Source organism: Tupaia chinensis, unplaced genomic scaffold (genome assembly GCF_000334495.1).
Source record: "Tupaia chinensis unplaced genomic scaffold, TupChi_1.0 Scaffold000311_2, whole genome shotgun sequence".
Classification (NCBI taxonomy): domain Eukaryota; kingdom Metazoa; phylum Chordata; class Mammalia; order Scandentia; family Tupaiidae; genus Tupaia; species Tupaia belangeri.
The window spans coordinates 2,831,485-2,856,285 of record NW_006159803.1 but is presented as its reverse complement, the minus strand read 5'-3'; the positions used below and the strand labels follow the sequence as shown (position 1 = coordinate 2,856,285).

Below are 24,801 nucleotides of genomic sequence, written 5' to 3'. Positions count from 1 at the left end.
GGCCACACCACAATCCCTCCTCTTCCATTCTCCTCTCGGGATCTTGGGCACGCACGCCTACATGCCCGGCGTGAATTTAAGCCACCAGGTCCAGGACTCGAACCACGGTCGACTACGTGGGAGTCCAACGACATAGCTATTACACTAACTGCTGGTCCCTGGTGTGTGTTTTTTCATTATTATTTTATTTAACTTTATTATCATTATTTTTTAATTTGACCAGAGAGAGAAAGAAATCCGCCAGGTTCAGGACTTGAACCACAGTCAGCCATGTGAGAGTACAACACCGTTAGCCTTCATGCCACATGCTGGCCCCTTGTTTATTTTTTAGAGAAATTTTTTGCTATAGGGCATGTGTGCTTGCTGGAGAAACACAGAAACAGATAGCAAGAAATCACCACCACCAGGACTCCTACTAAAGGGGATGATCACACCACAGACCCTTTTCCTCCATTCTCTTTCTCAGGATTTTGGTCACATATGTACATGTGTCCAGCATGAATTTGAAGCCTCTGGATCCAGGACCACAGTCGGCCATGTGGGAGTCTAGCAACATAACCATTACGCCATCTGCTCGTCACCGTTCATTACTTTTTATTGCTAGAGGATGTGCATGTGTATATGGGTGAGAAAGAGAAAGTATAGCCCCCTTGGGGCCTAGTTATACTGTAATCCTTTTTCCTGCAATTCTGTCAGAGAATTGCACATGCACACAAAGCGTGTTTGTTTTAAGAAATATTTATCACTTTTTAACTTGCTAAAATCATCAGATACAGGGAAGGAAAGTGAGAAAACAAGCCACCAGGTCCAGGAATGGAACCACAGTTGGCTATGTGGGAGTCCAGCGCCCTAACCACCAGCCATTTGCTGGTATCCACACCATGTTTTCTCAGTCCACAAGGGTTAAGGTTTGAACTCTGGTCAGCCATGTGGAATCTAGCTTCCTTTGCATAATACTTACCATAGCAGTGCAGGACCAGCCCCACATTGTTTTTGCTGATGAAGATTTTAAATACTTACAGGCTCTAAATTTGGGTATCTTTTGTGGACTATTCATGTATTGCCTATTTATGTATTGGGTTGCCTGCCTTATTCTTACCAATTAGTGTATGTTGTGTATTCTAGATACAGATGGATGTCAGATATCTGAATATTACATTTCCTTTTAAGAGCTTTATTGTTTAACCTATCATATTTGAATGATGATCTGGAATTGGTTTTCTATAACTCTAGAACTGTTTATCAAAAAAAGAAAAGAAAAACAAAGATTATCCTTTCCCAACTGCATTGTCCTGTTATCTTTGTTATAGCTGGTAAACTATATATGTTTGGATTTGTTTCTGGACTCCAACAAGTTCCCTTGGATTTTGTTTGTTTGTTTTGCTTTGTTGTGTTTTTTTTGTTTTTGTTTTTGTTTAAAGGCTTTTGCCACACAGGAAAAGGGAGAAGTCAATTACCCACAGGGTGGATGGTCATGCCACAATCCCTTCTCTTCCTCCAATCTCCTTTAGGGATTCTGGGCATGTGTGCACATATTCCTAATGTGAGTTTCAAGCTACTGGAATCCAAGACTTGAACTGCAGTTGGGTATGTCGGTGTTCATTGCCTTAACCACCACTCTATCTGCTGTCCCCACTGGTCTGTTTTTAGATTTGCCAGTAGCATACTATATTAATTACTACTATAAATCTCATTTCTATTTATCCTGTTTTTTTCTAATTGCCAGATGGTTCATGCACTTGCTAGAGAGGGAGAAATCACTTTCAATAGGGCATGATCACACTGTAGTCCCTTATCTTTCTTTCCATCCCATCATAATCTGGGGCATACACACATGCACATTTCTGGTGTATTCTTCAAGCTTCTGGGGCCAGGATTCAAACTTCAGTCAGCCATATGGGACCTGGCTCCCTGTAACTAGGCTACAGGTGTGGCCTTAGTTTCTGTTTATTTTCTATACTAAGTGAACTCTCTTAATTCTAATGGATTTTCAAGTGGTGAAGTAATATCTGTAAATAGTTGTTCATTTTACTTCTCTATACTACAATGATACTAGTACTTCATTACAACTTATAATGATAAGATGGCTTCATTATCTTATTCCTTATTTTTTTTAAGAATTATTTGTTAATTATATTTTTTAATTTGACCAGAGAGAGACAGTGAAGGTGAGAAAGCAAGCTTCCAGGTCCAGGACTCAAACCATTGCTAGCTGTGTAGGAGTCCAGCACCTTAACCACCAGGCTACCTGATAGCTCTTGATTTGTGAACATCTTAAGTATTTATACTTTGAATGAAATTAGTTTCAAACTTATGATAATTTTTATAATTCTTGTTTTTTTAACTGAGGCATAATTGTACCTATTTTGGGGGTATACTGTCATGTTTTGATATATGTGTACACTGTGTAATGATCAAACCAGGGTAATTAGAATATTCATTGCCTTATATATTTATCATTTCTTTGTGATAAAAACAATCCAAATTCTCTCTTCTAGCCATTGTGAAATATATGGTAGTATAAACACCCTACTGCATGCAGTGGAACACCAAGTTTATTATTACTGTCTTACTATAAAATTTGTCTTATTGTAAAACTACCATAGGCCATTCCTTCCTCCCCATTACCCTCTCTAGCTTCTGTAACCAATAATCCAGCTCTCCATTTCTATGAGATCAACCTTTTTGTTTAGACTGCATGTATAAATGAGACCGTATGGTATTTGTCTTTTCTCTGTCTGGGTTTTTCACTTAATGTCTTCTAGGTTCATTTATATCACAAATAAGATTTTATAATTTTTTAGATGAACAGCATGCCATTATGTATATGTACCACATTTCTTACCCATTGAGGACACAGGTTGATTCTATATGTTGGCTATTATCAAAAGTTTATGCCAATTTTTTAAAATGAATTTGACACCTTTCCTGCTCTTTCTGGTTTACCTGAATATTAGAGATAATTAACAGTATCTGTCTTAAGGCTGGTATGAAGTTTTAATCTACGTAAAGCATTAATAAGAACTTTCTGCTATTATAACCAATGCTGGTTTTCTGGTTTTTTTATTACTGTTATTTTATTCATCATTATTATTACTTTAATTTTACCAGAAACAGCAACAGAAAGATGGAAAGTGAGAAAGGAAACCACCGGGTCTGGGACTCGAACCATGTTTGGCTATGTGAGAGTCCAGTGCACTTAACTACTGTGCCACCTGCTGGCCCCTGGGTTTTGTTTTGTTTTGTTTCTTTAGGTTTTTTGCTATAGGGTATGCATGTTCATGAGAGACAGAAAGTGAGAAATCATCCCCAGAGATAATGGCAATACCACAGTTCTTTTTCATCCATTCTCTTGGGATTTGGGGCACATACATATGAGCCTAGTGTTATGTTCAAGCTGCTGGGACTAAGACTCAAACCATGTTGACCATGTGGGAGTCCCAACACCATAAGCACCACACCAGTTGATGACCCCTGATACAGTGTGTATTTTTACAGTGTGTGTTCTTGTTTTTTTGCTCCTAGCGGTTTTTGTTGTTGTTGTTGTCGGTTTTTTTTTTTTTTTTAAGAATGGACAATATCTATTCCTTGAGAATAAATTCCTACTAAATAGGTTGTTGAAAAAGTCCTACTGTATTTTCCTGTTTTTCTATTAAAAAAGTGCCATGACTTTTCCAACAACCTAATTATCTCTGCTTAGAGCCTTTTGCTTATGCAGTGTTCCCATTTTTTTTATCCCAGTTTTCTTCCAGATTGATTTATCTGTTTAGGCTTCAAACTCTTTTCTGAGTCAAATAATACATTTTCCCTAAATTTTTATGTTTTCTTTTAGAATAACTTTGTCTTGATTTGACAGTTGTATTCTTTATTTGCCCATTTCTTTCTTTATGCTTCCAGTGTTTCCGGAAGACCCTTTTTTTTTTTTTTTTTTCGCCATAGTCGCCATAGGGCATGTGTACTCACTGGAGAGAGACAGACAATGACAGGGAAAATGAGAAATCACTGCCAGGGTGGCTGGCCATGCTGCAATCCCTTCTCTCTTATCCTGGGATATGGGGCATGCCACATATATGCGCCCAGCGGGATTTTTAAATCGCTCGGTGTAGTTGGCCATGTGGAACTCCAGTGCCTTAGCCACCACACCATCTGCTCACACTGCTTCTTAAATTGAATAGTTATCTGATTGTTTTATCTGATGTAAGCACTTAAGGCTGTTTTGTTTTTTTGTTTTGTTTTTTTTTTAGATTTTTGCTATAGGGCACGTGTGCTTGCCAGAGAGAGAAAGCACCCTTTAGGGGGGATGGCCATGCCATAATCCCTTCTCCTCATTCTCCTCTCAGGATTTTGGGTATGCACACACACATGCCCAGTATGAGTTTTAAGCTGCTGGATCCAGGATTGGAACTGTAGTCCATGCCAAGTGAGTCCAGAGAAATAGCCATTATGCCATCTGCTGGTCCCAACATTAAGTTTATTTCTAATTTCAGCTTTGAACATTAAAATCTGGCAGATAGGTAAGTACATTAATATTTTCAATATAATTACTTAAAAGTACCATGCTCTTTTTTAAAAAAAAAGTTGTTATAAGTGGTTGCATGGGGCACCTCACAGTGGCCTAAATACACTGTGGTGTGGTAGTAGCACAGTCCCCTGCAATACTGGAAGCCATGTGGAAAATCGTAGTTCAGTTCTCAGGTCAGGCTGATAGGTTGAAGCACATCTCAGCCTTGCCTGTGTAAACCCATCATCCTGGCTGGTTGTCAGGGTTGGTGGGGAATGATCATAGCATGAGGCCCTGTGTTGGGGTAGAAGTCTCTCTCTTTCTCTCTTGCAAGAAGTGGGGAAAAAAAACCTAAGTAGGTATGCTGGCTATAAGTGTACAAAGTTAGGTCTTTATTCAGTCTTATACTAGTCTAACTTTGTCCATTGTAATTTTCTTAGCCATAGTTTTTTCTTTAACTGTCCTCTATTATTGTTCTGTAGTCTATAACCATCACAAGTTCATTGTGAATCTACAAAGTTTTTTGTTTTAACAACTTCTACCTTGACTTCTAGTATTTGATATATGCCCCCTTTTTTTTTAATTACATAATTGGATTCTTTAGCTTTTATATATAATTTAAGATTCAGAACTTGTTCTGTGTTTATCTTCATTTAGCAGATATATACTTTACCCATATTTCATCACTACCTTCCCTTGTTCCCCAGCCAATTCTTCACTGGCTTTTTATTTATTTATTTATTTTTAATTTTCGATAAAGCATATGTGCTAACCAGAGAGAAAAGGAAAGGGACAAAGCTACCCCTCCAGGGAGGGTGGCCATACCATAATCCCTTTCAGAATTTTGGGCATTCATGCATATATGTCCTGCCTGTTTTTCAGACCACTGGGTCCAGGACTTGAACCATGCAGTTGGCCATGTGGAATCTAGCTGCCTTAACTATACCACACCACCAGTTGGCCCCTTATGTGGTCATTTTTAAATTAAATATCCTTTTCATTTCTTTAAGAAATGAAAAAGAGTTGGTCCAAGCTTTACATGGCTGAGACACATCACTTTGTTCTATTAAAAATATGCAGATGTGAGTCACTTGCCTTTGGGCATTTAACATAATAGAAATAAGGTTACCTATTCTTCTGCCTACGTGTTTGAAGAATTTTTAAATATATTTTCTCTAGGATATGTTCGTATGATCCTCTGCTAATTAATTTTTCTGAACTTTTTTTTAGAAGGAAGCATAAGTGAGAGTAAGATTTAAAAAAAAAATACACCTCCCTACTGAATTGGGCCATCTTGCTGTCCCTATACATGGGTACTGTTCACCCAGAAGTGCCAGCTGTCACTCTAACACGTCTACTATGTGTAAGTTACCTACAGATAACATTAACCTTCAAAAGTAAAAATTGTGATTTTTTTTTTTCAAATATAAGCTTCTGGCTACTTATGAAAGTCACTAATACTATACACTGGTATTTCAAATAATAATTCGCAAATGTGTCAGACTTCTAAAGATTAACAAAAAATTAAAGCACCAAAAATTTATTTGTAATTTCAAAGCTTCTGAGACTTGAACATTTATATCTTATTACAAAAAGTTAAAATAGAAAGTAATAATAAAATGAAGTAGCTTATTTTAAGTATAAGCTGACCCAGGGTAGTCACACTGATTTCAGTAGGACTGGACACAGGGTTGCTTCCTTCAACAACACAGATTGTCTATAGCTTCTGAATCAGCATAGCAGATGCTCCTCCTCCTCCATTGCAAATACTGGCAAGACCATATTCCCCTTGCTTCAAAGTGTGGGCCAAATGAACAACAATCCTGGCTCCAGACATCCTAGAATTAAGAAAAGCATTTTAATTCTTTAATGTAGTACAGAATTTATGACTAACCAAAAAAATGTTTCTGTCCCCCAAAAAAATTTTTTTGAGAGGATTTTGCTATAGGGTATGTGCACTTGCCACAAAGACACAGAAAGCAAGAAATCAGCCCCCCAGAGGGGATGGCCACGCCACAGTCCTTTCTCTCAGGATCTTGGGCATGCACGCACATGCGCCTGGCGTTGAGTTTAAGCCACCAGGTCTGGGACTCAAACCGCGGTCAACTACGTGGGAGTCCAGCGACATAGCCATTACACCAACTGCTGGTCCCCCAAATTAACTTCTTAAAAGCCTTATTGGCTACTTTCTACAAGATTATTTCTGGTTCACTTGTACATCCATGTAGGGTTTAGTAGTAAAAGCATGCATACAATGGTAATCAAGGATATCTGTCATTTTCAACAGTGAACATTGTGTTGTACACATGTGATAGTAGTTCCTCTAGTTTTTTTGGAAGCATATATTTATCACTATCTCCCAAACTCCACTACCCATGTACAGTTTCTGGTAGTCTACCATTGATGCTCTTCAGTTCTATGCTATGGAGTCTTTCAGTGTCTACCAGAGTGTAGGCATTTGGTTTAAGGTGGGGACAACAATCTTAGAGGATGAATATCTCTTATCTGAAATGCTTGGCTCTAGAAGTTTTGGATTTCTGTATTTTTCGAGATTTTGTAATATCTGCATAAATGTAAGTTCTTGGGGATGTGACCCAGTCTAAACAGAATCTGTTTCATATATACATTGCCTGATGATAATTTTATATGGTATTTTTGTATTGCAGCATTCAATCTGTCACATGAGGTTAGGTGTAGAATTTATTTGTGCCCTCACTTTGCTCCTCAAAAAGTTTTGGATCTTTTAGATTTTCAGGTTAACCACATTCCTCAAGCAGTATTTTTTTTAAACTTGGAAGACTTGTTTCAGCAGTAAGGGTTACAGCCAAAGCCTGAGCATGAATTTTAGTTTTGGTTGTTTTCTTTAAAAAAAAAAAAAAAAAACTGTGCACACTATTAGGGTTCAAGTAACAGATGTGATACATGTATCTGTTCAGTGTGGGATATTATCAGAAATGATGTTTGCCTTATGGAGGGCAAAAAAAAAAATCGGTTAAACCAAGAACGATAGGAATTACCATGAATTTATTCATCTTATTAACCTAGATATGATTTTCTTTATGATTTACTTACCCAATTGGATGCCCTAGGGAAACAGCTCCTCCATCAATATTCACTTTCTGAGGATCAATCTCTAGCATTTTAATGTTTGCTAGCACAACCAGACTGAAGGCTTCATTTACTTCCCACATGGCAATGTCTTCTTTTTTTAACCCTGCACCTTAAGAACCTACAATTTAAAAAAAAAATACATGAATTTCAAATAATTAGCAAGCACAGCTTAATTTCATTGTTCTCTTAAAATTAGGTTTGTATCTCTTTAATGTAGGTCTGTAGTACTTTTTGATGGAATACAGTACATTCATAAGCTTTCTAGTTTGGAGAAGAAATGTTTTAATCTGCTAGAAGATATATTTGCTTGGTGGAGAGACAGAACAGAAAAATGAGAATTCATGCCAGCCAATAGCATCATGGTTAAGTCAGCTGGGTCCCACACTGCCAGCTCCACAGTTCGAGTCCCAAACCTGATAGCTTGAAAAACATGGTGGATGCTGGTATGTGCCCAAAATCCAAAGGGGAGAATTGAGACAATTGCGGTGTGACCATCATCCCAGAGGTGCTTTCTCACTTTCTCTCCCCACCAATAGCAAAGCTTTTTTTAAGAAAAAAAAAATTGCAGCATTACCATCATCTAAAGGAGGATGGTAATGCTCCAATTCCTCCTCCACTCCAGCCTCTTTTTGTAATTCTGGACAGCCAGACAGACACACTCCTGGTATGTTTCTAAAGCTGCCGGATCTAGTACTGAAACAATACAGTTGTCCTTGTGGGATCCAGCTATCTTGACCACTATACCCCCGGCAGTCTCAAGAGGAAGTATCTCTTTATTTAGTTACAATCAAAGCATTTCACTTGTATTATCTTTTTGGGGACAACAGAAAATTTGGGGACTGGGAAGTAGAACAGTAATAGAACCAGACCCACAAAGAAGGGTCCCAGTTTTGTGTCCTAGAGCCTCCCTATATACTCTGGGCAGAGGTGTACCTGTAATAGATTTATAAAAATATTTAAAAATAAATATTCCACAGAAACTTGATCAGAAAGTATATTGTCTTTCATAAAGTCTTAAGAGCTCATTTTATTTATTTTAGACAGAAAGAGGGAGATTTGTCTTACCATGTCATGATCTCCCAAGCAGCTAGGACCACAGGAGAGCACTGCCCTCTGGACATGTTTGGGTTGGTCTAGGAACCATGCAGCTCCAGTGTGGAGCTGGGCCACAATTACGTATTCTTGAAATGTCAGCTCAAAGAGGTCTGTACCATTTCCATGTTTTTCTTTATGTTCATTGCAGTTCCTCCTTTATAAGGGATACTAGGGGGTTATCTGCGGTCTACTTAAATTTGTTTTATCATCACTGTAAACCCTGTTTTTAAAATCTTTTCATTGTACGATTTGTTTTGTCTTTGCTGTTCCTTAGCCAGGAAGGTGTTTTGGTGCTAGCATCTTAATGTTAGTACTTTTAAAAATACTGCTATCACCCTTTATTCCACTAGAAATATTGTTGTAAATAATAGAAGGAACATAAAGCTCTTCCTTCTATTTCCTTTTTTGTACCAGGAGGCTGAGGTAGCATTCTAAGCAGTACAGTTCAAAGAGCTTCTCTCTTTCAAAAGCACAAGACAAAATATGAAACCTAACCGAGTCTAGTTCTGAAGTGCTGATTGCCCTTTTATAAGCTGTGTATTTCTGTCCTTTTCTGAAATCTGTCACCCCACAGACTGTCACCAGGCCTTACCTCTCATTCTTATTCTGCATTTTAGAAAAAAATGTGGGTGCTGCTATCAGGAAATCACTGAGTGAAGTCTTCTCTTCACTGCTCTGTGATGGGGATTTGTGAATTCCTCAGCACTCTTCACTTTCCTGTGACCCCTTAGCAACTTTCCAGAGACTTATTTCTGCATCTGGGGGATGACTATTTACTTAGAATTCTATAGCTAGGACCAACAGATTTCTTTTTTAACACTAACCACCTTTTGGGTTACTCTGTCAGGGGACTGAGGTCAGCAGCATACTTAAAAGTAATGCAGTTACGTAACTTTTACCTGTTCCATTTTAGTAGTCTAGGGATTGCTCTTTTATTTTAGAAGTGGGAAGGTCACACCCTTTGTATAAGCATCAGAAGTTTGCACAGTGGAGTACAGTGTCTCAGTTGGTTCTCACCTTAGGTACGGCATACGCAGGTGCAATTGGAAAATCAATAGGCTCTACAGCAGCATCAGCAAATGCTATTGAAAAACAAGTGGTTAAATTCTTTCAAGCAGCCAGAACTGTATCTGTTACACGTCATATGCAAAAGCAGATTGAATCTTGAAAAACGTTTCAGATTCTGCACTTTATAAAATTACACCAGTCATCTGAAACTAATTTTTCTTAGGGTGGTTAAAGGTGTTAGACTCCCATATGGCCGACCACGGTTTGAGTCCTGGACCTGGTGATTTGCTTTCTCTCTCTCTCTCTGGTCAATTAAAAATAAATGAATAAATAAACAACAGGTGGTTGTCACTACAGGTGCAATACCACTGGCACTTAGTGGGTAGTAGCCAAGGATGCTGTGAAATTCTACAATGCAAGGAGCCCTCCCAACAAACAGGTATTTAGTATGAAATGTCAACAGTGCTCAGTTTAAGAAACAGAGTATGATTTAAGCTAAGAAAAAGTTACAAGGTTTTTACAAATAACAATATGACATCTGATTAAATCCTTATGAAGAGAGTAAGGCAGAGTTTACAACTAAAAAATAGACTTAAGAGGTTTGAAGATTTGCCCAAGCCACATAGTTAATTTTTGCTATAGGGCACTTGCACTTGCCAGAGGCAGGGGCTAGTCAGTGAGAAATAACCCCCACCTACAGGGGAATGGCCACACAATCCATTTTCCTCCCAAGATTTTGAGCACACCACACGTGTGCCCAACGTGATTTTCAGTCGGCCAGGTCTGGGACTCAAACCATAGAGTTAGCCGTGTAGCATCCAGCCACCTCAACCTCAACCTCAGTGCCACTTGCTCCACCCCAGTCATCCTTTTATTCTACCTAACTACTGCTCTGGGATAAAACATATACCTTGTTTTCTCCTACTCATCATATAGCAAATAAAAATATTAAAGAAGTTTCTACCCCAATTGAAAATGTGTATCAATTAAATTTTGTCACAAATTACAGCCTAGAGATAGAAATAGCCAGTTTCAATATTATGTGTATTACTGACAAGGAAACTCAGTTTCAGGAAGAGATTATAGGGGTTTAGGAATAAACAAGGTCAGTGTATTTCCTACCTGCAATTCTTGCCAAGGGCTTAACATTGAGCCTCTTGGCTGCATCTGCGGTCATCAGAACCACAGCAGCTGCTCCATCATTCAGCGTGCTGGCGTTGGCAGCTGTTACTGTGCCTGAGAGGAGCAAGAGGATGATGTCAGAGCACTGCCTCACACTGAATTAACTGGGTTCAATCTAACATCCACAGTATTACCTCGGTTGCTATATGTATAAAGAAATTACAAACAGGTAATTCCTGCCCTCAGGAAACAGGTACACAGTGAGCTGCAACGCCATTAATGGAAGAACACCTTTGATTTTTCATTGTCAGAATGGGAGAAGGAGAAAGCATTCCCACTGAGGCATGGTCATACCACAATCCTGCCACCATTTATCTACACAAGATGTGCCTGCTGTGTTTTTCAAGCAGCTGGGGCTGGGATCCCAAGTGTGGTCAGCCATGTAAGAGCTGGCGTCCTTAGCCATTAGGCCACAGGGCTGGCCATGTTTTATTAATGCCAGTGAAGACCCTATCACAGACTTAACCAAAAAATATATTCTCAGCTAGCCACAGTGTTGCAGGCCCTGAGGTGACAGTATGTAGTGCTAGAAGCCACAGCAAATTAATTTGTTAATTTTTACTTGAGCCTGTTGTATTGAACATGTTAAATAACATCTACTGGGTGATCATTGCATAGAAAAACAAAAACACATAATGACTCAGGTTTTTTTCCTTAATACTAACCATTTTCTTTCTGGAAAACGGTCTTCAGCTTTGGAACTTTACTAAAATCGACACGTTTGTATTCTTCATCTTCTTTCACCACTACATCTGGTTTACCTAAAATAAAAATGGTTTTGTATATTTGAAGTACTCACCACACTCAAGACAGTATTTAGCCATTGAGCAAGATATTATTGTACTAGAAGCCTGCTAGCCTAAGCCACCCTCTCTTTGCCTGCAAACTGTAAACCATCCCAAGTAAAAGTTAACCTAGAGTTTACCACCTATACTCTCTATTACTGTAGTGTCTTTAAAAGGAGTGTTTTTTTTTTTTTTTATTAGGATCTCATTTTGCCCAGACTGGCCTTGAACTTCGGATCCTCTGCTTCAATCTACCAAGTAGCTGATTAATACAGTTATACCCCGACATGCATGGCTAAAAAGGAAATTAATAAATTTAATGAAATTTAAATCTATAATTCTATATCTCATTCTCTCATCTTTTCATTCTTCTTGGATCACTGATCCCATTCTCCTGACCTCAGGGACAGATGTCCCACACAGGCTAGATAACTAGGTCTAGTATTCTATTACCCAAGCACAATCTTCTAGAAATAGAAATACAACCTAAATGAAACTAATGAGTTTTTACTGTGATTCCGCTCAAGTTCTCTCTCCCCTTTAACTGAGAGCCCTACAAAAATGACCCTAGAGGTAGAGGCAACAACTTAAGAAAGGCTGAGAGATGGAATGAAATAACATATGGAATGAGAACCCAAAAGAACATGTACCAGGGACCAGCAGTTGGCGTAATGGCTATGTGGCTGGACGCCCATGTAGTCGACCGCGGTTCCAGTCCCGGACCTGGTGGCTTAAACTCATACCGGGCACGTGTGCATGCGTGCCCAAGATCCCAAGAGGAGAATGGAGGAGAAGGGATTACGGCATGGCCATCCCCGCTGGAGGGTGATTTCTTGCTTTCTATCTCTCTGTCTCTCTCTGTCTTTCTGGCAAGCGCACACGCCCAATAAGAAAAACCTCTCAAAAAAAAAAAAAAAAGTCCCAATAATATTAAATACCCTGTTACAGTCCCTCAGATTCCCAAACTGATTGGACACTGCCATTCATCCATCAATTCTACCCTCAATACTCTTCTAATAAATCCCTTTTCAGTTAAGATGATGTGTTATATGAGCTTATTGTCTGTCACTCATGTGACAGTTTTACTAAATATATTTCTCAGATTGGAATATGCCTAGTGGATTATTTTTTCCTCCAGATTTTTTGCTACAGTGTGCATGTGCTCGCTGGAGAGACAAGGTGAGAAGATCACCCTGCAGGTGAGATGGCCATGCCACAATCCCTTCTTGGGATGCTGGACACAAACACACACGCCAGGCATAATTGGCATGCTGCCAGGTCTGGGACATGAAATACAATTGACCATGTGTAAGTCTAGCACCTTAACTACTATGCTACCTGCCAGTTACAGAATATGCTTAGTGGATTTCTTTTTTCCTGCTCAGTTGATCTTATAACTGGATTAAAATATGATGTTAAGTTCAGTTGAAAAATGTTCTCTCTAAACTAGCAACTCTTCCTTTTATTAATAACCACAAGTGTTAGTGTCTCCTGTTGAACAATAGTAATATACTAATTTAAATCTTAAACATAAAAAATTCAGCAATATGGGAATTCTATTAAAAATTAAAATTGGCTAGATTCAGCAGATGACATAGTCATTATGTTGCTGGACTCCCGTACGGCTGACTGTGGTTTGAGTCCTGGACCCAGTATTGAAATGATCCTAGGTGCATGTGCATGCATGCCCAAGATCCCTGGAGAAGGGATTGCAGCATGGCCATCCCCCCACCAAGGGGTGATTTCTCACTTTGTCTCTTTCTTTCCAGCAAGTTCACATACCCTATGTCAAAAACCACTTAAAGGGACCAGTAGTTGGCATAATGGCTATGTTGCTGGACTCTCACGTAGTCGACCACGGTTCAAGTCCCAGACCTGGTGGCTTACACTCAAGCTGGACACGTGTGTGTGTGTGTGTGTGTGTGTGTGCCCAAGACTCCGAGAGGAAAATGGAGGAGAAGGGATTATGGCATGGCCGTTCCCCCCCAGGGGGTGATTTGTTTTCTGTCTCTCTTTCTGGTGAGCACATACACCCTATAGCAAACTCCTCTCCAAAAAAACCAAACAAACCACTTATAAAACAATTGGCCCAGCTGCCGTAGGACAGGCAATAGGGCACTGCTATGTGATGGTGGAGCCACATGGGAGGCCCATGTTGGACTTCCCAGCCTGCCTGAGTGCAACAGAGTGTACCTGTGATTAAGGCTGGGGCGGGAGGATCAGTCTGGAGAAACTCAGTCAAGGGTGCTTATGTATGTATCTCCCCCACCCCCCCCATGTAATAAGATCTAGTTTAGAGCAGTTTCCTTCTACCTTTCACTGCAATCGTGACAGGAATAACTTCATTTCCAAATTTCCCAGCTTCCCATGCTGCTTTACTTCTGGTATAAGAGTTGATAGCGTAGGTATCCTGTTCATCTCGTGCAATATTCAGCTTCTTGGCTGTGTTCTCAGCACAGTTGCCCTGATAAAAGTTGGAATTTAAGAATTTTGCATAACTTAGAAAATGCCTACTGACTTTTTGCACAACTTTATAAAATAGAGTAACAAGTTTTCTTAACACATACTTCTTTCTGTAGTATAAGGTAACTTTCCACTCGTGTCTTATCTTCAAATACTTGAATTAGCCTAGAAGTTGCTATTGATACTTTAGAAGTTAGAAAATGCCCTATTTGGGTATGGGGCTATTTCTTTTACAATTGAGCCATGCAGATGCACTGGGCATAGAACATTAGTTTCCTAGTGGAAATGGCTAATATTACACATACAAAGAGCTCATCCTTCAGTTTTTAAAATACATACCTTAAGAAAAATCAAGCAGTTTTGTATATTAGATGGCATTTCTCCACTAAAAAGCAACATTTACCATATGAATTTTATTGTAGACATCAGTTAGTCCATCTTTTACGATTAAGTCTTCAAGCTTTATCCCACCATATGGTGTTGCTCCTCTGCTCATTACATATGGGACATTGGACATGCTCTCCATCCCACCTGCCACCATCACGTCCTGCTCAGCAACACAAAAACCCAATGTCAGTTCAAATAGTTGCCAACCTGTTACAGCCTTTACAGAGCTACCAAGGAACGAACATGTATTCTATTTGGATTTATTAAGCATTTGAAAACACAGAGAATAGAGAAAGCACCCTCTTTACCACTCAACCTAAATAAAAGGAACTATCTAAAAAATGTGTAAGAATTAAAAGTAGAAGTAGACATTAATAATAATGCCAAGAATCTTTTATGTAAGGCCATCTTCTGAAATTCTAACCCTTCATTTTATACAAGCTTCTAAAACTGTAATGTCTTCTAAAACATTAGAAGTAATCTCAATTCATGGAAATAACCTTTCTACTTCCTTAAGATCCTCAACAACTCTTCCTGGACAGTTCTAATAATGTTCTCTTTGATCTTGTGACATGTTGCCTCTCCTCTCCTTCAACCAAGGTATCACCTACATTCATATTTCACTAGAATTTAAGTGTGATCATTTCACACCTTAATGAACTCTTCCTACATACAGTCTTTCCTCATCTTCTCTCATTTTTCAGTCCCAGTGTTTGTACTCAGACCTCATGTTATGAGCTAGGCAAAGCTCTGCAAAAAATACCATGCTCAAACCAACATGTAAGACTCCTACATTTCTTTTACGACCGATCAGAACCCAACCATGCCATGTTTTCCTTAAGTATTTACTTCTATCCCTCTTTGGACAGCTTCCCTTTCTCTTTTTGTGTTCTCCAATTACTGTGTCATGCTTTTATTAATTCTACTTTGGGCCAGCAGGTGCCATGGTGGTTAAGACACTGGGCTTCCATATGGTCAACCACTATTCAGGTCCCAGACCTGGAGGCATGCTTTCTCGCTTCCTTACTCTTTGTCTCTGGTGAGCACACATGCCCTATAGCAAATTAAAAAGTAAAATAATAAAATAAAATTCTTTAAGAAAAAAAATATATATATTCAACTGTATCCTAGCTGTTTCTATGTCAAATCTTACTAGACTAAGTTCCTTCGAGGCCAGAAACCCTATTGTCATAAATGTTAATCAATTAACTTGTTATTTACAAGTCAACAAAAGAAATTCACTTGCACTGTAAGGCCTAATTAAAAATAAATAGTTTGGGATCAGCAGGTGGCGTAATAGTTGCATCACTGGACTCCCACATAGTGGACCATGCCTTGAGTCCCGGACCCAGAGGCTTAACTCATGCTGGTTGCATGTGTGATGGGTGCATGTATGTACATGCCCAAGATCCCAAGAAGAGAATGGAGGAGAAGGGACTGCAGTGTGGCCAATTTCTCGTTTTCTTTCTGTCTTTCCAGCAAGCACACGTGCCCTCTCATTTAAAAAAAAAAAAAATCTATAAAACATTAATGTAATATAAATTAAAATAAATGCCAATTTTTTTTCATTCCTAAGCAGGAATAAAGACAATTGCTGTACCAAAGAACTTAAATATATTGTCTATTGTGAAAAATGGCTATCGTTTATTTAAATACCATTGGATCAAAAACTATAACACCAAAGATCCAAGAAGCCCTACAGCCCCCAAACATAAACACAAAACTACACCAGGGCACATAATAGTGATGACTAATGAATAGAAAATCTTAAAAGCAGTAGAAAGGAACAAAGACATGTCTGATAATCTAACCTTCAAACAATCTGATGACTATTTTTTGCCCACTGGTTTGACAAGAATTCAATATTTCTGTAGGTGAGGATATAAGCAAACAGATTCACACAACTTTCAGAAAGTATAACTGGTTGGACCAGCAGTTGGTATAACGGCTATGTCGCTGGGCTTCCATGTAGTCGACCATGGTTTGAGTCCCGGACCCGGTGGCTTAAACTCAACGCCGGGCACTTATGCATGAGTGTCCAAGATCCTGAGAGGAGAATGGAGGAGAAGGGACTGGAGTGTGGCCATCTCCCCAGGGGGTTGATTTCTGGCTTTCTGTCTTTCTCTTTCCAGTGAGCGTACATGTCCTGTAGCAAAAACCTCTCCAAAAAAAAAAAAAGTAAAACTGGTAAAACTTAAAGGGAAAACATTTTAAAATATCAAAATTTCAATCTCTTGACTCAGTAATTCTTTTAGGAATATTTCCAGCATATACTTGCATATTAAGAGATTTAAAGTTTTGGTTTTGTCACTGTATCTCCAGTGACTATCACAGACTAGTTACTCAACTAATAAGGGGCAGAATTAGATTTCCAGTTAGGCTGGTTCCAGACTTTGTACTCTCAAACACTACACTATACCCTATCAGTGGAGGTGAATTATGTAAAAGTATACAAAGATACATGTATATTCAATATATGCATCATTGAATATAGTGAAGAACTGGAGACAACATGGATGTCTAATCAGTAATAATCTATAGAATATACTATATTCAATTCAGTAGAATGTGTTTGTTTTTTGCCAAAGGACATATGCTCACCAGAGAGAGTGAGAGTTAACGTGAGAAACCACCCTGCAGGGAGGATGGCCATGCTGAAGTTCTCTCTCCTCCATTCTCCTCCTGGGATTTTGGGGCGGGCATGCATGCGGCATAATGTTCCAGCCACAGGTCTGGGACAAGAATCATGGTTGGCCATGTGGGAATCCAGTGCCTTAACCATCATGCCACCTGCTGATCCCGAGAATACTATTTCAAATACTGATATAAATAGATGTGTTCCCATCTAATATCTAAGTAGCCAAACACTGAAACTGGTGAATGATTGAAAGGTTGGTCAGAAGGTTTCCATTTTATACTTTTCTGTACCATTTGCATTTTTACCATATCTATACATTGCTTTTATAATAAAATTTCTGATATAATAGTCACTTTTTTTTAACTCCTCTTTAGCTTGCCTTCTAATTCCAAACAAGGCAAGCTGGGAATAACACAAGAGAGTACATAATTGTGTTTATGTAAGACATAATTTGCAAATACCCTACAATTGATTTTTCACCCTCATGTATTACACCCTGGTAGGCTAGGATGGACTATGTAGGAATAAAGACATTAGTTTTCTCATTCAGCCTCTAACTTTGGTTTGTGGGTATCACAATCCACTTTTCTCATTTGAAAAACAAAAGGGGAGGGTGCATCTTGACTGCGTTTTAGTTCTGTGAGTCAAGGTCTAGTCTAACAGCAGGGCATGTATTTGCTCAAAGCTGGTTTCCTATATGATCGCAAGTAAGGACAAGATCTGGATCAGCAAGAGCAACAGAAAGCCTGCACAACTTCACCGCTGGACCCTGGGCACTGTGGGGACTACCAGTTAGTCATCAGTCCTAAGCTCACCCTGTGATTCTACTCGCAAGGGCAGCCCTACTTTTTTCTTTTTTTTTTTTAGGGGGGGGAGAGGTTTTTGTTATAGGGTGCGTGCGCTCGCCAGACAGACACAGACAGACAGAAAGCGAGAAATCACCCCCCAGAGGGGATGGCCACACTGCAGTCCCTTCTCCTCCATTCTCCTCTCAGGATCTTGGGCATGCACGCACACGCACCTGGCATGAGTTTTAAGCCACTGGGTCCGGGACACAAACCGCGGTCAACTACATGGGAGGCCAGCGACATAGCCATTACACTAACTGCTGGTCCCAGCGCTTCTCCTTTATAATAAAAACCCTTCTTATTCTGGCTAATACAGATATTGATTTTTTTATATTACTCAGAATCTGAAAGAAATATGCTTAAGAGGCATCCCAAGACTGAAATAACTCACTGAAAACTACTTTTAAGAAAATTAACATTATCATTTTGACCTGTCTGCCAATATCTCTGTAATTACTAAATCCAGAGATTCCAAGGTATCTGAGACAACGCAGCAACTTTATGAAGAAACAATTGCATTTCTCAAGCATGAATGGGCTTAGATTTTTAGTCTTTTTAAGATTTAATTATTACCTTAATTTGTTATGAGGCACATGCACTCATCAGAGACAGGGAAAGTGAGAAAGCAAGCTGCCAAGTCTGGGACTTGAACTGCGGTTGGCTGTGTGGGAGTTCAGCACCTCAACCACCACACCATACCTGCTGGCCTTGCCTTTCAGTGTCTTTTAGCACTAGATATTGTTTTAATTAACAACTGGAAAAGTTGCTTCTTACCTGATGTCCACACATAAGATTCTGAGAGGCCATCATGATGGCTTTCATCCCTGAAGCACAGACTTTGTTTATGGTGGTACATGGAGTCGAAATTGGTAAGCCTAAAATCAATAAAAATCACAATCTTGAAAAATAGATGTACTTGTAAAACACAACTATAGATTAAAATTATAATAGAGCACACTTATATTGTTAATATTTCTTCTATGTATCTATAAATTAAGCATTTAATACATTATATAAGCTGAAATGATCTCCATTTTGCCATTTCAAACATTTTAAGTATAAAAGCAAAAATGTATTCCTGTTACCTGCACCCAGGACGGCTTGCCTTGTAGGGGCTTGTCCTTCGCCTCCTTGTAGAACATTGCCCATGTACGCTTCTTTTATTTCCTCTTTGGGAATCCCTTTGCAAAACACCACAAAGGCAATTCTGTATTTTATTCAATTTTATAATTAGTGATTACCTAATACAGTACATGACATTACACACCAGGTATGATCTTGTCAGGTTTGAGTTTCATTCCTAACTCTACACAGAGGCTTCTTCACCAGGAATTTAGAAATGTAGGCATTAAGTTATTTCTAAGTGTTACGCAACTACTATGTACGACGTAAGTATCTCTTCCACCAAATCACTTGGCAGCCTCAATATAAAAAGCAAAGCAAAGCAACAACTGACCTGCCTTCTCAATGGCTCCATGGATTGCAATGGAACCAAGTTTAGTGGCTGGCAGTGAGGAAAGGCTGCCTAGAAAGGATCCAATGGGTGTTCTCATAGCACTTACTATGACCACTTCCTGGCAAGACAGAAAATAGTAAAAATTACTGTAGGTATTTTACCCATACTGTCTTTAAATAAATTCATAAATATATTGTTAAACAGACTTTTGATCAAAATAATTTGTCAAAGATTAAAATGATTTTAGTAACACAACAGGTATAAAGCACCAGTCCAGAGCTAACGCTGACTCAAGACCTAGTAGAAAACCTAAGATAAACCAACTACAAAGGACATGTATAGCTCCTTCCAAATTCACACAAGACTGAGATGAGAGTTTTGATTCTACAATCAAAAATTTAGAAAATGGCCACTTTATCCTTGTTAACCATGTAATTAAAAAAACCATAGCAGGGGACCAGCAAATGGTGTAATGGTTACGATCTCTAGACTCACATGTAGTCGACCAGTTTGAGTCTCAGACCGCTGGTGGCTTAAAACGCACACCAGGTACATGTCTGTGGGTGCCCAAGATTCCAAGCGAAGAATGGAGAAGGGACTGGCATGGCCATCCCCCCATGAGGGTGATTTCTCACTTTCTGTTTTTCTCTCTGGTGTGGACATGTGCCCCATGGCCAAAATCTCTCTTTTAAAAAAACAAACAAACAAACAAAAAAACAAAAAAAACCTAGCAAGACCAAAACATGACATATAATGATTATGTCGCTGGATTCAAAAACAAAACTAAAATCTAGTGGGACTAACACATCGCTAGACTCCCACTTAGTTGACCACTGTTCAAGTCCCAGACTCAGCGGCTTAAAACTCACGCCAGGCATGTGTGTACGTGCCCCAAATCCTCGGAGAAGGGATTATGGCATGGCCACCACCACCACCACCCCGCCCCCGACATGATTTCTCAGTTCTTTGTGTGGTGAGCTCACACCAGCAAAAAAACCATAAAAAAAAAAAATAGCAAAAAGACTTTAAAAAAAACATTTTGAAAAAACCCTAGCAAGAAGAGTCCTTTGCTGAAGGGAAATCTCAAGACTTGTATGCTAAGTAGGGCTATATCCCTTAACACAGCAACAGTTATGATTTCTTAAATAAGACAGTAATACATTAAGAGTAGATAAAAGTTCTCTTGTACTGTACAATAAGGACTGCAACGATTATCTCTAGACACTTGTCTTCCACAATCTCTTGTTAAGTTCTTAATAAGAGTACTTTTCCCTAGATTTAGATGGGAAGATACAACTGAGTCACACTGTAGGGACCCTTCGAAAGTAAAGACCCCTCAAAGCACTAAGTGATGAAGTGATGTCTAGTCCTAGATGGTCTCTCTTCAAGGCTTGCCCATGTGCCTCCTGTGTGGTGCCAAACAATATAAGGAGGGTCCCTGAGAGTACAGGGAGAACACTGCCCAGTTTTAGAAAGAAGGCTGTTTTGCAGTACACAGTCTATATATAGACTTAGAATTGGTAATTGAAGACTTCAACTTATATTTGAATAGTTGACTTTTCTTAACAATTTCACCATCCTGTGTTGGCCCTCACAATTCCAAATCATGTGTGTCCTTATCAACTATGTAGCCTTTAAATTCTTGAAATTTTTAAAGCATGATTTAAATTTATACTTACATTCATAGTGGGTTTTGATGCAAAACTTCGCTCCGTATATCTTATTTCCTGTAATAAAAATATTTATATTATAATTAAAAATATTAATCTACATTATTTTATGCATGTTAGTGACTGTGTTACAGTTATTTTTCTGTTTCTTTATGCTTTTTTATTTTTAATTTGTCAGAGCGCACTTATGCTAGGCGGGGGGACACACACCCCCATAGGGCATGATCTCACACCACATTGCCTTCTTCATCTCTTCCCTCCTTTTGGGATTTTGGACACATGCACACGGAGTGTTTCTCAAGCCACCTGGTTTGGAACTCAAACTGCATACTTGGCCATAATGGCTCCAGCCACCTTCACCACTACCAAGCACTGTTTTTTCCCCAGTTTTCCTCAGTTGGCATAGAATACTTTTATAAGTCAGGAAAAGAAAGACTATTTTGTAATAAAATTTTTAAATAACTATTCATTGGAAATGTATATCTTAACTTTTGATGAGTTCATTATCTTAAAATTTTTAAGTCTTTAAATACAAACTTTCTAAAAAGTATTGATTTGTCGGGAAAATCATGATGCATTTTTGCATATAAAAATGCATTATGACTTTCCAGACAACCTACTAGTTTAGTTAAAGCTAAGTTTTAAGTAATCTTGGGGAACCAGCAGTTAGCGTGATGGCTGTGTTGCTGGACTCCCACATAGTCGACTGTGGTTCGCGTCCCGGACCCAGTGGCTTAAAACTCACGCTAGGTGCGTGTGCGTGCGTGCGTGCATGCCCAAGATCCTGAGAGGAGAATGGAGGAGAAGAGATTGTGGCGTGACCATCCCCCCTGGGGGGTGATTTCTCGCTTTCTGTCTATATGTCTCTCTGTGTGGTGAGCGCACGCGCCCTATAGTGAAATTTTCTCAAAAAAAAAAAAAGAAAGTTTTAAGTAGTCTTAAAGTCTCACAAGAAAAGAGTCTCATTTCTTAAACAAATTTTTCAAGTAAAATTTTTAGTTTTTCCCCATCCACTTGCAACAAATATCTCTGATGTGTACAAAGCAAGCACACCTCACAGAAATATGGAGAGATGCAGAAGAGATTGTGGTGTGACCATCCCCCATAGGAGGTGTTTTCTCTCTGCCCCCTACCACCCATCCCTGCCAGAGCACTTACCCTCATGCAAATTTTAAAAAATTATATATATATATATGGCCTGTATTAGGAGATACGTTATTTTTCACATTTGCTATAGGGCACACATCCTTGCCAGAGGCAGAGAGAACACACTCCTCAGGGAGAAAGGCCACAGTACAATCCCTTTTTCTCCACTTCCCCTTTTAGGATTTGGGGCATGTTTTTCCAAGCCACAGGATCCAGGACTGAATTGCTCTATCAGACACATGGGACTCAGCACTGCCTTAACCACCAAGCCACCAGCTGGCCCAATACATTCTTTTTTTAAGAAAGGAAAGAGTAATAAACCTCTTGCTCCTACTATTTCTCATCCCCTTCCACACTGTTCTTAAGAACAAATACCAACAAATTTGGAACTGAAGGGCACAATTCAGAGACCAAACTGATCTCAATCTGGACTATTTATAAAACCAAGAAAAAAAAATTTTTTTACCCTCTAAGGTCAGAAAGAGTAACAAATATTTAAAAATGACAGCTATTATTTAAAACCTAATCATAGTGATAACTGACAGGTTTAATGGCTGATCATATCTCATGCACAGAACAATAAACAGACCTACAATTTAAACTTGAAATTGAGCCAGGAATTTTTTTAACCATGCTTTGTTCTGATTCAATCTTAACTTTATAATACAGAATAGATGCAAATAAAGTAGATTTGACAAGCAGGGGTCATAAAGAGAGATAGCCACAATAACCACAAGATACTCCCTCCAAACTGATTTCTTTTTTCTAACTTACTACAGGGCGTGTACACTCGGCACAGACAGATTCAGAGAGAAAGTAAGAAATCACTCTCCAGGAGTCGGACCATGCAACAATCTCTTCTCCATTCTCTCAGCTTTGGGGTGCACGCAGACACACACACACACACACACACACACGACCCAGTGTATTTTTCAACCAGCCGGGCCTGACATTGGAACCATGCAGTCGGCCTTGTGGGATTCAGCAACAAATAACCACACAACCAGCTGCCCCAGACTGATTTTTTTTTTTTTTTTAACATTAGAGTTCAGTCTTAATCTTGTATATTTTGTGGGTTTGAACAAATTTATGACCTGTATCCACCAATACAGTATCACACAGGACAGTTTCACTGCCTTAAAAAGCCTCTGTGCTCCTTTTGTTCACATCTCTTTCTCCCCTAACTCCGGAAAACCATTGATTTTTCCCTCATTGATTTATTTTTACATTTTTCCAGTAACATTTACTTTACATATCAAAAAAATTTTGCTCATACTCCATAGTTTGTTTTTGTTTTGTTTTGTTTTTGAGAGGTTTTTGCTATAGGGCAATGTGCTCTCACCAGAAAGACAGAAAGCGAGAAATCACCCCCCAGGGGGGATAGCCACACCACAATCCCTTCTCCATTCTCCCCTCAGGATCTTGGGCACGTGCCTGGCATGAGTTTAAGCCACCAGGTCTGGGACTCGAACTGCGGTCGACTGTATGGGAGTCCAGCAACACAGCCATTATGCTAAATTCTGGTCCCATACTCCATAGTTCTTGACAGTTAACAACTTTCAAAATTTCAAACTACTGAATTTTAAAGATAACGTTCAAAATATTTCTTATACTTTTGTATAATTTTGTTTGTGACTCTAACAACAGAGACAGTATGGTTTTAAAAATTTTTGAGAAAATATTTACATGTCGACTACTCAAATTGTTGAAAAGCAAATGCCCAGCACACAAGTTAATCTTCAGGTATGACATTCCAGTCAAAGCTCTGTCTAATAATGAGTATTTCCAATTTCTGATTCAATGCAACAAGCATTACAGAATTCATGCATATAACCCTTCTGCCAAAAAATAAGAATACTCCTAAGTTTTTCTAATTCAAGAGGGGTCAGGAAGGAAGAAAAGTTTATGGTTCTATTTAAAGAAACAAACAAAAATATTTTAACAAATTGCTGAAACTATCAACAACTCCAAAGAAAGTAAACTGTTTAAATTGGGAAAACAAGGCATAGTAAAAAAAGAAATCAGTAATGTTTTAAAGTCATAAAATTCTATTTCGTGATTCAGTCTTATGTTCAAATACTCTTCTGTTGAATATGCAGTGTTACTATGGTCCAATCTTTCCATTTAAATCCTGGAAGTTAACATTCGACGTTATTATTGATATTTCTTGTCCCTAGCATTAAATTGTTAATTTTTTTGGTTGCCTTTTGTTCGCTTATTTCTGTATGTGTCTTTAGTTTTCCTGGTAGAGCACTCCTTTCAGAACTTCTTGAAGAGTGGGTCTGCTACTGGAAAACTCTTTCAAGTCTTGTTTATCTGAGAATGTTTTTATCCTTTCTTTCCATATGAAAGATAATCTTGCTGGGTATAGTATTCTTGGTTGTAACTGTTTTTCACTTAACAATCTGAATGTATTTTCCTATTCTTTCCTAGCTTGCATTGTTTCTGATGAGAGGTCTGAGGTTAACCTGATTGGATAACCTTTATAAGTAATCTGACGATTCTCTCTTG

The 24,801-nt window shown here is 38.8% G+C and overlaps 1 protein-coding gene across 1 annotated transcript in view; it reads right to left on the bottom strand.

The window, feature by feature from the left end:
- Window positions 1-6,048: 6,048 nt before the first annotated feature.
- Window positions 6,049-24,801, bottom strand: part of ACAT1 (acetyl-CoA acetyltransferase 1) — a 38,052-nt gene continuing 19,299 nt past the window's right edge. Inside the window, exons 2-13 of the mRNA XM_006150954.2 lie at window positions 21,154-21,201; window positions 19,475-19,592; window positions 19,104-19,199; window positions 18,793-18,893; window positions 14,549-14,692; window positions 13,996-14,146; window positions 11,563-11,658; window positions 10,838-10,951; window positions 9,725-9,789; window positions 9,432-9,441; window positions 7,574-7,721; window positions 6,049-6,339 (exon numbers count right to left, since the gene is read on the bottom strand). Of these exons, the coding sequence (XP_006151016.1) occupies window positions 6,219-6,339; window positions 7,574-7,721; window positions 9,432-9,441; window positions 9,725-9,789; window positions 10,838-10,951; window positions 11,563-11,658; window positions 13,996-14,146; window positions 14,549-14,692; window positions 18,793-18,893; window positions 19,104-19,199; window positions 19,475-19,592; window positions 21,154-21,201 (1,212 nt within the window). The 3' untranslated portion in view covers window positions 6,049-6,218. The remainder of the gene's footprint in view (window positions 6,340-7,573; window positions 7,722-9,431; window positions 9,442-9,724; window positions 9,790-10,837; window positions 10,952-11,562; window positions 11,659-13,995; window positions 14,147-14,548; window positions 14,693-18,792; window positions 18,894-19,103; window positions 19,200-19,474; window positions 19,593-21,153; window positions 21,202-24,801) is intronic.